This window comes from Anarhichas minor, unplaced genomic scaffold (assembly GCF_050575085.1).
Source record: "Anarhichas minor isolate MPS153535 unplaced genomic scaffold, ASM5057508v1 ptg000058l, whole genome shotgun sequence".
Taxonomy (NCBI): Eukaryota; Metazoa; Chordata; class Actinopteri; order Perciformes; family Anarhichadidae; genus Anarhichas; species Anarhichas minor.
In genome coordinates this window covers 10,488,140-10,500,332 of record NW_027466504.1, presented here as the reverse complement: position 1 = coordinate 10,500,332, position 12,193 = coordinate 10,488,140, and the positions used below count along the sequence as shown (strand labels likewise).

The 12,193-nt window shown below is 39.0% G+C and overlaps 1 protein-coding gene across 7 annotated transcripts in view; it reads left to right on the top strand.

The window, feature by feature from the left end:
• LOC142932962 (neurexin-1a) overlaps nucleotides 1-12,193 on the top strand; it is a 228,749-nt gene that overhangs the window by 189,158 nt on the left and 27,398 nt on the right. For 4 of the 7 annotated variants that reach the window (XM_076077074.1, XM_076077075.1, XM_076077076.1 and 1 more), the window contains 2 exons: nucleotides 4,889-4,978; nucleotides 6,378-6,697. In XM_076077074.1, the coding sequence (XP_075933189.1) occupies nucleotides 4,889-4,978; nucleotides 6,378-6,697 (410 nt within the window). The remainder of the gene's footprint in view (nucleotides 1-4,888; nucleotides 4,979-6,377; nucleotides 6,698-12,193) is intronic. The other 3 variants (XM_076077077.1, XM_076077080.1, XM_076077079.1) reach the window with 1 other exon arrangement.

The window sequence follows — 12,193 nt, the reverse complement described above, 5'->3', positions numbered from 1 at the left end:
TTTTTATTACACATAGTTGATGGGATACATAAGTGTCTCTTATTAAAGGGTTTAATTATTCAGAGAGAAATATGATGGAGTTGGCTTCAGCTCAATAGAAAATTAACCACTTGGTAAAACACTATCGTTCAAGATCACTTACATCCAGTAGCTTTTAAAGTTAATCATTTATTGGACTATTTAATGCCTGGCAATTGAAAACATTACGCAGTATATCTTATCTTGGTGGTGAACATATTGTAAGGGAACAGAAATCTCTGTATTTTGAATTCTTGGTCAATGTATTGTGAAATTTAGAAAACTAGATAATTAATTCCACTTATGATAAGTGCTGAGTTATAAATGCTGCAGGGGAGAAATGACCAATCTCATCCCCTCCAATCATGCATCAGTGACAATGCCAAGTCCAGCTACCTTATTAGGCTCGTAGCAGACTAATTACATCCAATCACAATTACTGCGCAGTTCCTCCCCTCACCCCCAGCACACAAAGCCATTATTCTCTCAGCTCGCCTGTAGTTTGATTAGTATCCATGTATGCCTCTAACGCACTCATAATAGCAGCTCCCAGTCACTCTTAGGCCACTCACAGAACAACAGTGATAATAATAAAAGTAGACAGCAGAGATAAAATTGATGGCTGGAGAGTGAGAATGACAGAGAGCAGGAGATTACATGAGAGGGAGCGATCATTCTCAAAGCAAGGAAATAATTGCTTCACCAGGGCCTATATTGCTGCCCTCGTAATCTCATTAAAAAGTGTCGTCCTGCTGCATACTTATGGGCCATTAAAAGTCTTTAGCACAATTACTAGGGTCTAAAACTGCTAAACGCACACGCAGACATATAACTAGCCTTCTATTTGTTGTAGTTTGGTTCTCCTTCCTTTATTCTTGCCCCGCTTTCATTTTGTACTGCACACAAAAGGCGGGGCAACAACAAAAAAACAGCTCCTTCTCCCGAGTCTTGGCCATGGAAGTAATACCATCACAATAGCGCTGCCAGGCCCGCAGGGTACGGCGCAGTATCCTATCGGAGCACCCAATGAACACTCGCTGCACACAAAGATAATGGAGAAGTCCCTGGCCTTATTCTTTTACTGTTATCAGAGCATGGTGCACTTACAGAGCTCTCTGCCTCTCCCTCCACTCCCCTCAGCTCAGTTCCCTCTTTTTTTCTGTCCTTTTTACCCCTATCTGTCCAGCCCCCTCTGTTGATCTCACCCTCTGTCCTGTTTTTCCACCTTGCAGTGTGGAGTCTGATTTGTGGGATATGAGGGGAGGAGGGTAAGCTTTATCCATCAGAGCTCCATCCTATCTGCTCGGGTTTCTTCCGTATTTTATCCATCAGCCTATTCAGCCTATTGTGCAAGCAGTCGTCACTTAGCATGCTTAAAAATGGTGCAATGGCTGCCACAGCCAGAGTAAGGAGAAGAAAAAAAGGGAACAGTATAATACAAATTAAAGTGAGATTTGTGTAGGTTCCTCCTTCTTTAATCCTCCCGGCTCCATGAACAGAGGAAGCATTTGCATATTTGTTCATTTAATGTGGCGAGTGTCCAAGAGCTTGTAATGAGATAAAGCTCCCACCTTATCTGACCACTTTATTAACAAAAAAGAAAACAAGTGAGTGAGGGTAAAGCGGGTCAGTTGGGACGGCTCAGCTGAATCGCTGCTGTCTGGCGGAGAAGATAAGCCAGGCTGTCCCATACCAAACCAAATCACCGCTCAGCAGCAGTCACAGGCTCCGCTCGCAGGCAGGATGAATGGGCTCTGCTGCTGCGTCGAAGCCCAGGGGATAGCATTGTTTAACACTCTGGTGTCCCATAGTGAGGATCAATACATGATCAGACCTTGATTATATCCACACTTAATTAACCTCGGCATAAGGATAGACTTAGCGATAGACATAGCGTTCCACAGGGGGGCAGAGCCAAGCGGATAAAGCGCTACTGTCCTATGAAAATGGAGCATGTTTTTGCACAAAACTAGAGGATTTTGGCACAGCGGCACGCTTTGTGTCAGGATAAGTGTGTGTTTACTGTGTGTGCACGTGCCGCTCTGAGATAGTATTTCATAGCACCATGTAGTGAAATAGTGAAATACAAAAGTGTGAACGTGTTTATACATTGTGGCTGTCAGGGAACAAAGCAAGCACGTGTATAATGAAATTCACATGAATTAATAATTAACTAATCAGAGAAAAAGCCATTGAAATGAGTGTTGCTCTCTTTCAGTCTAAACTCATGTGTCCTCACCGTCCTCCCAACAGCTGTAGGCTAACTGTTCTCCAGAGCCCAGTTTGTTGCTGACCTCTCCTCAGATAAGGTGTCACAGTAGCCGGAAACAGAGAGGTGACATAAGTAACACCCCGTGACTGACAAATGGAGGTGGCAGGAATTAGCAAAAAACCATGAATACTCCACGACAACAGCGATTAATGGATTACTCATTAATTTAACACGTTCAAAATATAAGTAAGTCCAGCTGTGTGCTTGTCTGTCTCAGAATTTGTTTGTATGAAATATTTCCATCATGCACAGTGCTTCAGAGAATTAGGCGGTGCAGAGCTCCAGGAGCCTTGCATCAGGGAAATACAGTGTGTGTGTTAACATACAGCAGGCAGAACGGTCGGCGTTACATAAGCTGGAAGCAACTGGAGGCTGGTACCTGAAGGAAGCTTGGTGATTTTCTAGCTGAGGAATGAATTTAATATAGTATTCAGTAATTCTTAGTTATAACATCAGAAGCTTTATTTTTGTTTCTGGTGATACGCTGAATTGTTCTTATTGTTAACAAATCCCATGAAATGACCAAAAACAGCAATGAATTGTTCCTACAAGTACTGCCTGTGTACCTACGGCCTGTTATGATTTACACCTCTGGGCCACGGAGCTCAATTATTGTCTAAAAACTATTAAAAACGCATCAATAAGATACACCGTGCACTGGGTGACATGTTCTCTCATTATCATGAACCTGGGCACTGTAGTTTATTTTACTTATTTTAGTCAATCCCACAGACGCCGTTCCGCTGCTGTAAATGCTCACTAGAGCACCCAACTTGAATTAATCTGCAGCTGAAAATAGTTCACCAACAAATGCACCATTGTCTCATGTTTGAGTGACATTTGCTAAATACTATAGTGCCCAGCTTTGTGAGGAAATCATTAAGTCTTGTATATATTTGTAACCCGCTCTTAAAGATTTACATCTTGGGACTCGGCTCGAGTAGTCGGAGTGGACTAACACATTGTTGGTTTTATTATTTTCTTTTCTTCAAAGATGTAGAATCTCACCAACCTTGCCATGTCAGAATAAGCATGAGTACATTTAGATTTATTTTTTGAAAACTTTTAACCAATTTATGTTGAAGATGACATCCATGTGCAGGTTTAAAGGCTGAGTTTGGGTTGCACTCTGTTTAGCATGAAGTTGCTCAATTTAATGGGGAGGGAAAAGTATGAAAAATAGGCACACTCAGAACGTGTCCCGAATGCGCAGCATCACGTCAGATAGCTGGACATAATACACACAGTGTCCCTGTGTGGCTTTCTCGTAATGCAGAATGCATCTGTCTCCATCAATGTTGAGGGAGAAGTGTTCCACTAAATCTCCTTCTCAAGCCTTTGTGCTCCAACCGGGCACAATCAACTGCAGCCAAATTCCATGAGCTCTACAGGCAAGCTCTAAACCCTTTTCTTGCAGCTGATCCCCTACAGTAATTCAAGCTGATGCGATTAAAAAATGTCTTTTTATGCGTCTTCTTACCTCTAAGACCTTTCATCGGGCCAACTGTGTGCATCTGTTACAAAGTTACCTCCTTTCCTTCATGTCTCTGCCACTCTTTGCCCTTCGAAGCTATTCTCCACCGAATCATTGTTAGCTACCGGATCTTTTATCTGCCAGAACTGAATTAATATAGTTGATGGGACAAACATTGTCAATCTGCCGGAAGAATGGAGCTGACTGAATTCAATCTCTGCAGACAATGGCAGGGGAAAAGCTCTCCGAGACAGTGCCACTTTGCTGAAAGTCTTCTGTTCTGGAGAGGTTATTGGCCTTGACAAAGGGGTGATGCAGAGTTTGCCCTCATTAATGCCCGAAGTGATCCTCCAATCTTAAGTTTTTTCTGTAGCTGCTCTTTCTGTCACACTTTTTTTGGCTTATTTTCTGAATAGCTTTGGAAAACTACTTTTCCATTAACTCCGATGTCATCAATGTTCAATATTTAGACTTCCTTCCTTATGACTCGTAGCGTTTGTCAAAGCTGTTTTATTGAAGGTTTTACAATGTATGTATGTGCGTACTTTGACATTGTCTTCTGACTTTTCTCTGACCAGATGCTGTGAATGTATACTGTGTTTATTCTTGTATTGCAATGAGGTCAATATTTCTTGTCAATTAGGCTATTTATAAATGGGGTGGGCATTTGTAATATGTTAAAGTTAAATTCTCCTTTAAACCATAAACGGTTGATTCAACAATAAATTTAAATGATGTTATTAATTAATTTAAAGGCCAGTTAAAAAGATATTGAGGGGGAAAGACAAAGGGGATGGAAAGATTTGAGTAAAGATTTTGTAATGGAAATGTATACATTTGTGATTTGGGTTGGTTGATAACATAGGTATATTAATTTAGATGAAACATTTGCGTGCTAGTCCACTTATTTTCAATTAATATAGGCCTAATTTGTTGGCTAAAATAAAATAAAATGAGTGAAGTTTGTTTAAATAATGTTTGAGTAAATATTGTTTTTTTTAAATATACAAAACTTTTTAAATATAAAAACGTTGTGCAGTTGTATAGCTCCAGCATTAAGTATGAACATTTAACCTTTGACCCTACAGATTGTAACCACTGAAATGTCTCTTTAAACTTTAAAGGCAACAATGATAACGAACGCCTGGCGATTGCTAGACAGCGAATCCCATACCGACTTGGTCGAGTAGTTGACGAATGGCTACTCGACAAAGGTAAAATCACTGATTAAAATTTCAAATAAAATAATTTGATCATAACCAAGTTGTAGCAATATTTTGTAAATAATAAACCTTAAAAAATAAATGTTCAGTAAAACTTAAAATAAAAGGATTTGGACAGTTAAATTTAGTTTGTAATGTTTCATACTTTTCATAATAATGTATTTATTTTATAAGTGTTTATTGTCAACTTAAGGTTAAAGGGACTGTAAATAAGAATTTAAATCCACTTAATGAAGTAATATCAGCATTGTTAAAATGTCTATAAATTACTGTAGCATTTTGCTGTAAACATCTAAATGATAAATTTAAACGTTCTTGTTTAGTCATTTAGAAGTTGCCGAGTGTTATTTGAAACACTTTTGGAAACATGTACAGTACAGTACTTGGTGTTATTTGATCTGTTCTGATTAAACTGTTAGCAGTGATAAATAGAGAGCAATATGAATTGGCATCAGAATTCTGAGTCCCTTTAACAGACATTGTAAATATGTATAGGGCATTAGATCAAGGAACTGTAATATAAAACAAATTGAGTGCATGCTTTGTTTTTTATAGTTCAATACCTTATTCATATTTTTCACTTTAGCTGTGAAATAAGCCCTATCATTTTTATGTTTTGTTTGTTTGTCTTCTGTTTTGCGTTTTTGAAGGTGCTGTCATAAAATGTTTTTCTTTTCCATGAGCCCAACCATATCTGCTCTATGTTTAATTTCCCTTGGTTGCTTTTGCTAAAAGGAGGAATAGATCCAAATTCCCTGAAGTGTGTCCGGCTTTCTGTGAGATTGAACACAAGAAAAGTCCAATTCTCACAGCCTGTCGCCATTTTAGATGATGTTGTTTATTTTTCTCCAGCTAGCTGTGTCCCAAGTCTGTAAATCTTAAAATTAGAAGGAAAATTCCAAGATAACATAGACAAAGCATAATGACACATGTGCTTTTGAGCTTTTTTTTTGGCAAATGTTTTATACATTTGTTTTAATTCCCATGCAATTTCCTGCAAACAAATTGTCCTTTTATATTACTTTCAAGAATATGTTATCTTTTTAAGTGTCGTTAATTGTATTGCTTTGCCATAACATCACTACTTCTGCTTAATCCTTTTTTTCTTGTTATTTTAGGTTAGACTGCCCTTTTAGCAAAGCTGCATTGATTTTCTAAATCCTGTGTTTTTATTTGACATGTTTGTTTGTTTTCCTTATCATAGGCATTCCATCATTATTTCTGCAATAAATTACCAGGGTTTGCCTCTACAACCCGCAATTTATTGGTCTCATTAGCCACTGGGCAAATAATCTGTCTTTCTGTCTTTTATTTTTTTTTCCTGTTGAGTAAAAGTGGCTGAGTACACAGTCCGACATTCTTGTATATATGTAACATTGTTTTCCCACAGGGCGGCAGCTTACAATCTTCAACAGCCAAACCACTATACAGATTGGGGGCTGGGAGAGAGACCGAAGTCGATCCTTTCAGGGCCAGCTTTCGGGCCTCTACTATAATGGCTTGAAGGTGTTCAACATGGCCGCAGAGGGAGATCCCAACATTAAGATCCAGGCCAGCGTGCGGCTTGTGGGGGACTCGCCCTCCTCTATCACACCGCAGTCGAGCACCACAGCCAACCGCTCAGAGACGTCCACGTCCATCATGGAGATAACCACCACCACGGCGTCCAGCAGGCGAGTCAAACAGACTACACCACGAGAGCCTCAGCAGGTAAGATCATCTTCAAACTCATGTCATTATTGTCTCAACTTGATCCATTTTGAAATACTCACAATGCACAGCGTGACGTTAAGCACATTCTGGATTATTATAATACATTTCATCATTATGCTGTTATATAGTGGAGCGTTTGCTTTACTTAATTGTGTCATGTCTTCTCATTGAGTCCTGTGATCTAAAAGCTGAAGAAAAATAAGTGTGTTCCACCATTGGGAGCAGCGCCACAGGCACACTGTTGAGCGTTTCTCCCCGTGCAATCAGGTGTGGGTGGGTGTGTGTGCGTGTGTGTATTAGAGTGATAACCATCATCTCTCAGCCCTCCATCATCTTTATCTGTCCTGCATGAGTGGTGCAGCAGCATATAACTTCTCAGATGTCACAATGTGTGAGTAAACAATGCAACACAAAACGTTTGTCCGATCAAATAAAATTGCAACCAGACCTTATTCGCGTTACTTGCATCATTGCATTGGGAATTAGCTTGCAAAAAAACATGCTGACAGAACTTCATTACAATCCAGGGATACCTGAGCACCGAGCAGAAGATGGTATTGACGCTTTTAGGTCACAAAGTAAAAAGACTGTTTTATATCTCAACAAAGAGGAAAGTAAGAATGTAGTATTGATTCATGTGTTGTTGGTACGAAACAAAAACAGAAGCGTCATGGCCCACATGAAAATGTCAGCCTGTACACACAAATCAAAAAACAACCTCATTGATAAGAAATATGCTTTAATATTTATGGAGCCAAAAGCTAATCCGTGATGGCATTCAAAACTGATAAACACTTAACATAATGGGCATTTTATATCACATGAAGTCAAGTCTATCAAGTAAGCCTTGATAGGAAGCAAGTAATATGTAATTGAAACTATGAAGATACTGATGCAGGGAGAACACATACAAAGTTAACATGTGTGTAAGAATTTCAAATATTCAGTGAGTCAGATGAAGGGAAAGCATACGTAGTAGCTTAAATCAAGCATAGTCGTGCGCTGAAATGACCCTTTAATGAGGGCGTAATCAGCTCTTACAAAAAAATCATTTTGGATTTAACTCATTTTGGATTAATCGAATTGGTTAAAGGAAGATTATAGCATCTCGAGGAGGGGGTGGGATTGAAAAATAAACACACTATCAAAATAATTAGATTTTGATTTTGAACGTTGTTTATGCCTTCACAGTCTCATTGAGACAACAGTTAATGCACATGTCTCAGGCTATTTCAAGAATATTTGGAGAAACGTTTCGGTGCCTTGGAAGGTGCAGTGCCGTGGTTCATTGTTCAGAAGTAATCTAATTTAAATATTTATTTTCACATTGTTGCTTCAGAATAAAATGAAATCATAAAAAGTGCCTTGAATGCTGATTTATCTTTGAAGTCAGGCTTAAGCTTTTATAGAGAGCTTTTTTAAAAAGATCAACTCTATTCAAAGCAAAAGAAAATGTCAAGTTTTTCTCTGAATTTAGCAGACTGTTCAAGCTCCAGCTCATATTATGAAATCACAAACTCCCTCAGACAATTCGAGTATGGTTTCTCTCTCTCTCTCTCTCTCTCTCTCTCTCTCTCTCTCTCTCTCTCTCTCTCTCGCTCTCTGACAATTTTAACCATTTGTGTAAGGGTCTGCAGATGCTGGCAAATAATACAATCACAAATATTGATCTAGTGGAATGGTTTTCTCTCAGACTCAGCATGGTTCCTGAACCGTTGCAGGAGCGTGTAATGCGGGAAAAATATCAAACAATAGACTATAATTATATCCCAGCGCCATGTGGTGTTATAAACTGCTACCAAGGAGCCATACGATTGGCCCGAAAGGAACATGCTTGATGAGATGGTTGCCTTCCTTTTTCAGGCATTTTCATCTGGAGAGAAATAAAGTGATATAAATGACCACGATAATTTAGAAAAGCAGTGTATTTCAGAGATATACACACAACATATTTCATGCTTTAGATATGATCAGACGTGTGGATATCTAACATTATGCTCTTATGCTAAGCAGATTCTGATAGTTATATAGAATAGTCTAATCAATAACAGCGGTCATGTGTACAGCTATTGGTTTTGATGTAAGCAGTGCAATGTACCATGCAATTATTTATCAACTGTATATTATATACTTTTTGGAGGGAATCTACTTGTGCTTATTGTTTTAAACGTTAGTCGTGTATCAGTGAGGCTTCATGCATGTTAGCTCACCTTTAAAGTGGCATATAAAGGCTTGGAAATAGGGAGATTAGTCAAGGCTAACTGTGTTGGTTTAGGTGTTATCTAATGCATTCATAGAGAAAGAAAGGTCATTGGATTAAAGAGTTGCTATGTGATGTAGGCGGAGAGATGAATGAGGCATGCAGAGACGTGTGCATAGGGAGATGTCAATGCTTTCAGTTTGATTCAACTTGACGACCTTCCCATGGAGACCACTCGCGGTAGGACATTACCGTTTCAGGACACTACACTTAGAAAGACGTTGTGTCTGGCCTATGTAAAAAGAGATGGTGCAATCACTGTTCTCTTACCTTGAAAAGTCCGCATTTTAATCGCTGTCCAGCTGTTCAGTCTCCACTCTGATGGGAATGCAGTTCAGTGAATTATTTTATATCCTGAAAGCCGTACGTTACAGGGACACGTACGTTTTTATTACGGCCGGCCCCAGTGGAGATGGAATGGCAAACGCCTATTGCTTTCAGTATTATCATTTAAAGCACCTATAATATATTATTTTAAATAACAATGGATCACATGACTTTGTGCAATGTGATGTTCACTCACAGTGAGGAACCCACAGATGCTGCCTGCCCAACAACAATTAGCTACTGCAACTAGCTGGTTAACATTTAGCAGCTAAGGAGCCAGATATCCTCTGGCTACAGTCCCCCCCCCCCCCCAAAAAAAAATTTATATGCACACACCCATGAGTGCAGGAGGTTTGACAGACAGAGAAGAGGGATTTTGATCTGACTATCTAAGATGTTTTAGATTGTTATGTCATTTTGTGAATGCACAAACAAACTTGGAAAGTGAATGTTTTCCTTCACTGTCTCGTTAAAAGTTTACATTTTACAAGTTTGTGCAAAAAGAAACAGATGTCCACAGGATTGCAATGATGAGAGAGATCTGAATACAGTAATCAGTTGCTTATAAGTATGCATAATCCCTAGTCTCTGATAGATAATTACTGTTGATACATGCTTTCAATAAAAATAAAGTTAGCATGCAACACTGCTGTCTTGCGGTGTACACATGGTCAAAATGCCAGCACAATTAAATCTTTCAGTGACTCTGTAGATGTAGGGTATGTCTTCTTGCACTAGCCCACTTATCTCCTAGAGGGTAAAGTCAGTGCTAATCATCATTAGCGTAATGATTTTGAAGGGTCTGGCTTCTCAGGTGCCCTATCAAAAAGTTATCTAAATGTTCAACTGGGGTTTTATTGTTATTAAATACTGTGGGCCTTGGCTTATGGGTAGCATTACATTAATGTCATTCTTCGCAAACCACTGGGTGTCCTCTCATGCTTTATTAACAAAGGATATTATCATCTTAGAGCTCACTGGTCTAATCAGGATAGAAATGAAGCATGGGAAAAGCTGATGAGTCAGAATTGTTATTTTAATAGTTATTAGAATCCCCCCTTTGCTTAAGGTATGCTGGATTGATTTAATTCCAGGCCTTACAACCCACTCAAATACAGAGATACTAAATAGGCATAGTCTTGATGTTACCTTTATTTTATATAATATCTTGAGGTTTTCCCGACGAAAGTATTCTACACTCTGTCAAGTAGTGTCTGTAGTTGCTTTTTGTTCGCCATGATTCCTGCCCTACGTAGAGAAGGTAGCTTGCTGTATGAGGCTGACTGTCGTGTCTTAATGAATTGTCTGCTCCCTGTAGCGGTGCAGAATAATACAGAATTAACAGTCTGAACAGCAAAAATGTGCGCGGCATTGAAATGTTAATTTACAGTTGAAATGTCAACGTTATGAATTAAGCTTCAAACTATTTGGTACTGCCTTTATATAACTATGGAATTAATTACCTCTCGGTGAAAGTCTTCGCTGGATGTCATCACTTTCACCCTCATTTGTTGAACATATCCCACTTATGGATGTTTGTCCAATAATAGCGGAGAGTCTCTCATCCTGGGCTGACAAATCAGATGGTGCTTGTCCTCCTCTGTTTTCTTATTTTTCTTCTAGTCTGTTAATACTTTCTTTGGCATTGACTTAAATATCAAACCATTTCTTTTTTTTTTACCTGAGTATCTTAGGGGACACAACATCCACTGCCTCGCAGCCCAAGCCTCATCGTTACTCCTTTGGAAGAACATCAGAAAACTGTGCCTTTTCTGCTTTCCACCTCGGACACTATTGCCTCAATTCCTTCAGTAGTTGTATATTTTAAGTAGAGGCCAAGTTTCTCTCATTAGCAACAATTGAACTGCTTTCTTCGTGACAAATCTCCAGGCAAACATATTTTCTTATGTAGAGAAATGGGGGCGTGGCAGTCTGCTGATTTCCAATAATACACACAAGCCTATCAATTTAGAATTATTATGATTCGCTAACAGAGAATAAAATTGGCCGGTGCGCATGTGTCATGAAGCCGACGGTAATTCTGCTTGTGCACTTATCTTGTAAGTGCAAAATGTTCTTGCTTAGTTTTGTAAGTGAATACATTTCTACGCACATATTAGTAAATGAGGCCCATTATGTTTTTGGTTTGTCCGTCCGTCCGTGTCAACCTGGAGGAAGAGCTGATTCGATTTTGGAGGTTAAAGGTCAAGGTCATTATGACCTCACATACATCCTTTTCTTGTTAACGCGATATCTCAGGCATGCCTTCAGCGAATGTCTTCAAATTTGGTGCAAACGTCCAGTTGGACTCAAGGATTAAATTATCAGAATTTAGTGATCATAAGTCACTGTGACCTCTCAACACGTTGTTGGCCTTAACTCAAGAATACATATACTAATTATGACAATTTTACACAAATGTCTATTAAGATCAAATGTAGTGATCAATGTAGTGATCTATTTTGGAAAGATGTATGTTGTGGAATCTCTGCAGACATTGCTCTTTTTTTAATATGTATTTAAGTAACACTTGACAACTGCTGCAAATGTGCTGAATATCATTTTGATGTATTTATTAAATAGGTATTATATGGAATCCAAAGCCAATACAACAACATGTTGTGTGCAGCTTTTTAAATTGCTGGTGGACGAAATGAAAGAAAATGTCAAGCAGTAGAAAGATAGCATTTAACACCAGATGATGGTTAATCAAAACCACTCAAGGATAAGAGCTAGTGCCCTTTGTAGCTGCGACCCTCCCAGCTAAAAAAAAAAAAAAGAAAGACGAAAGCCTGCTATCTGGAAGAGCCATTGAGAGCTCTTGACAGTGATGGATCCTCACCTGCATTGCTCTGTATTATCAACCCTGGCCAGCAGACATACAGTATATAAATCTCACAAGCGGC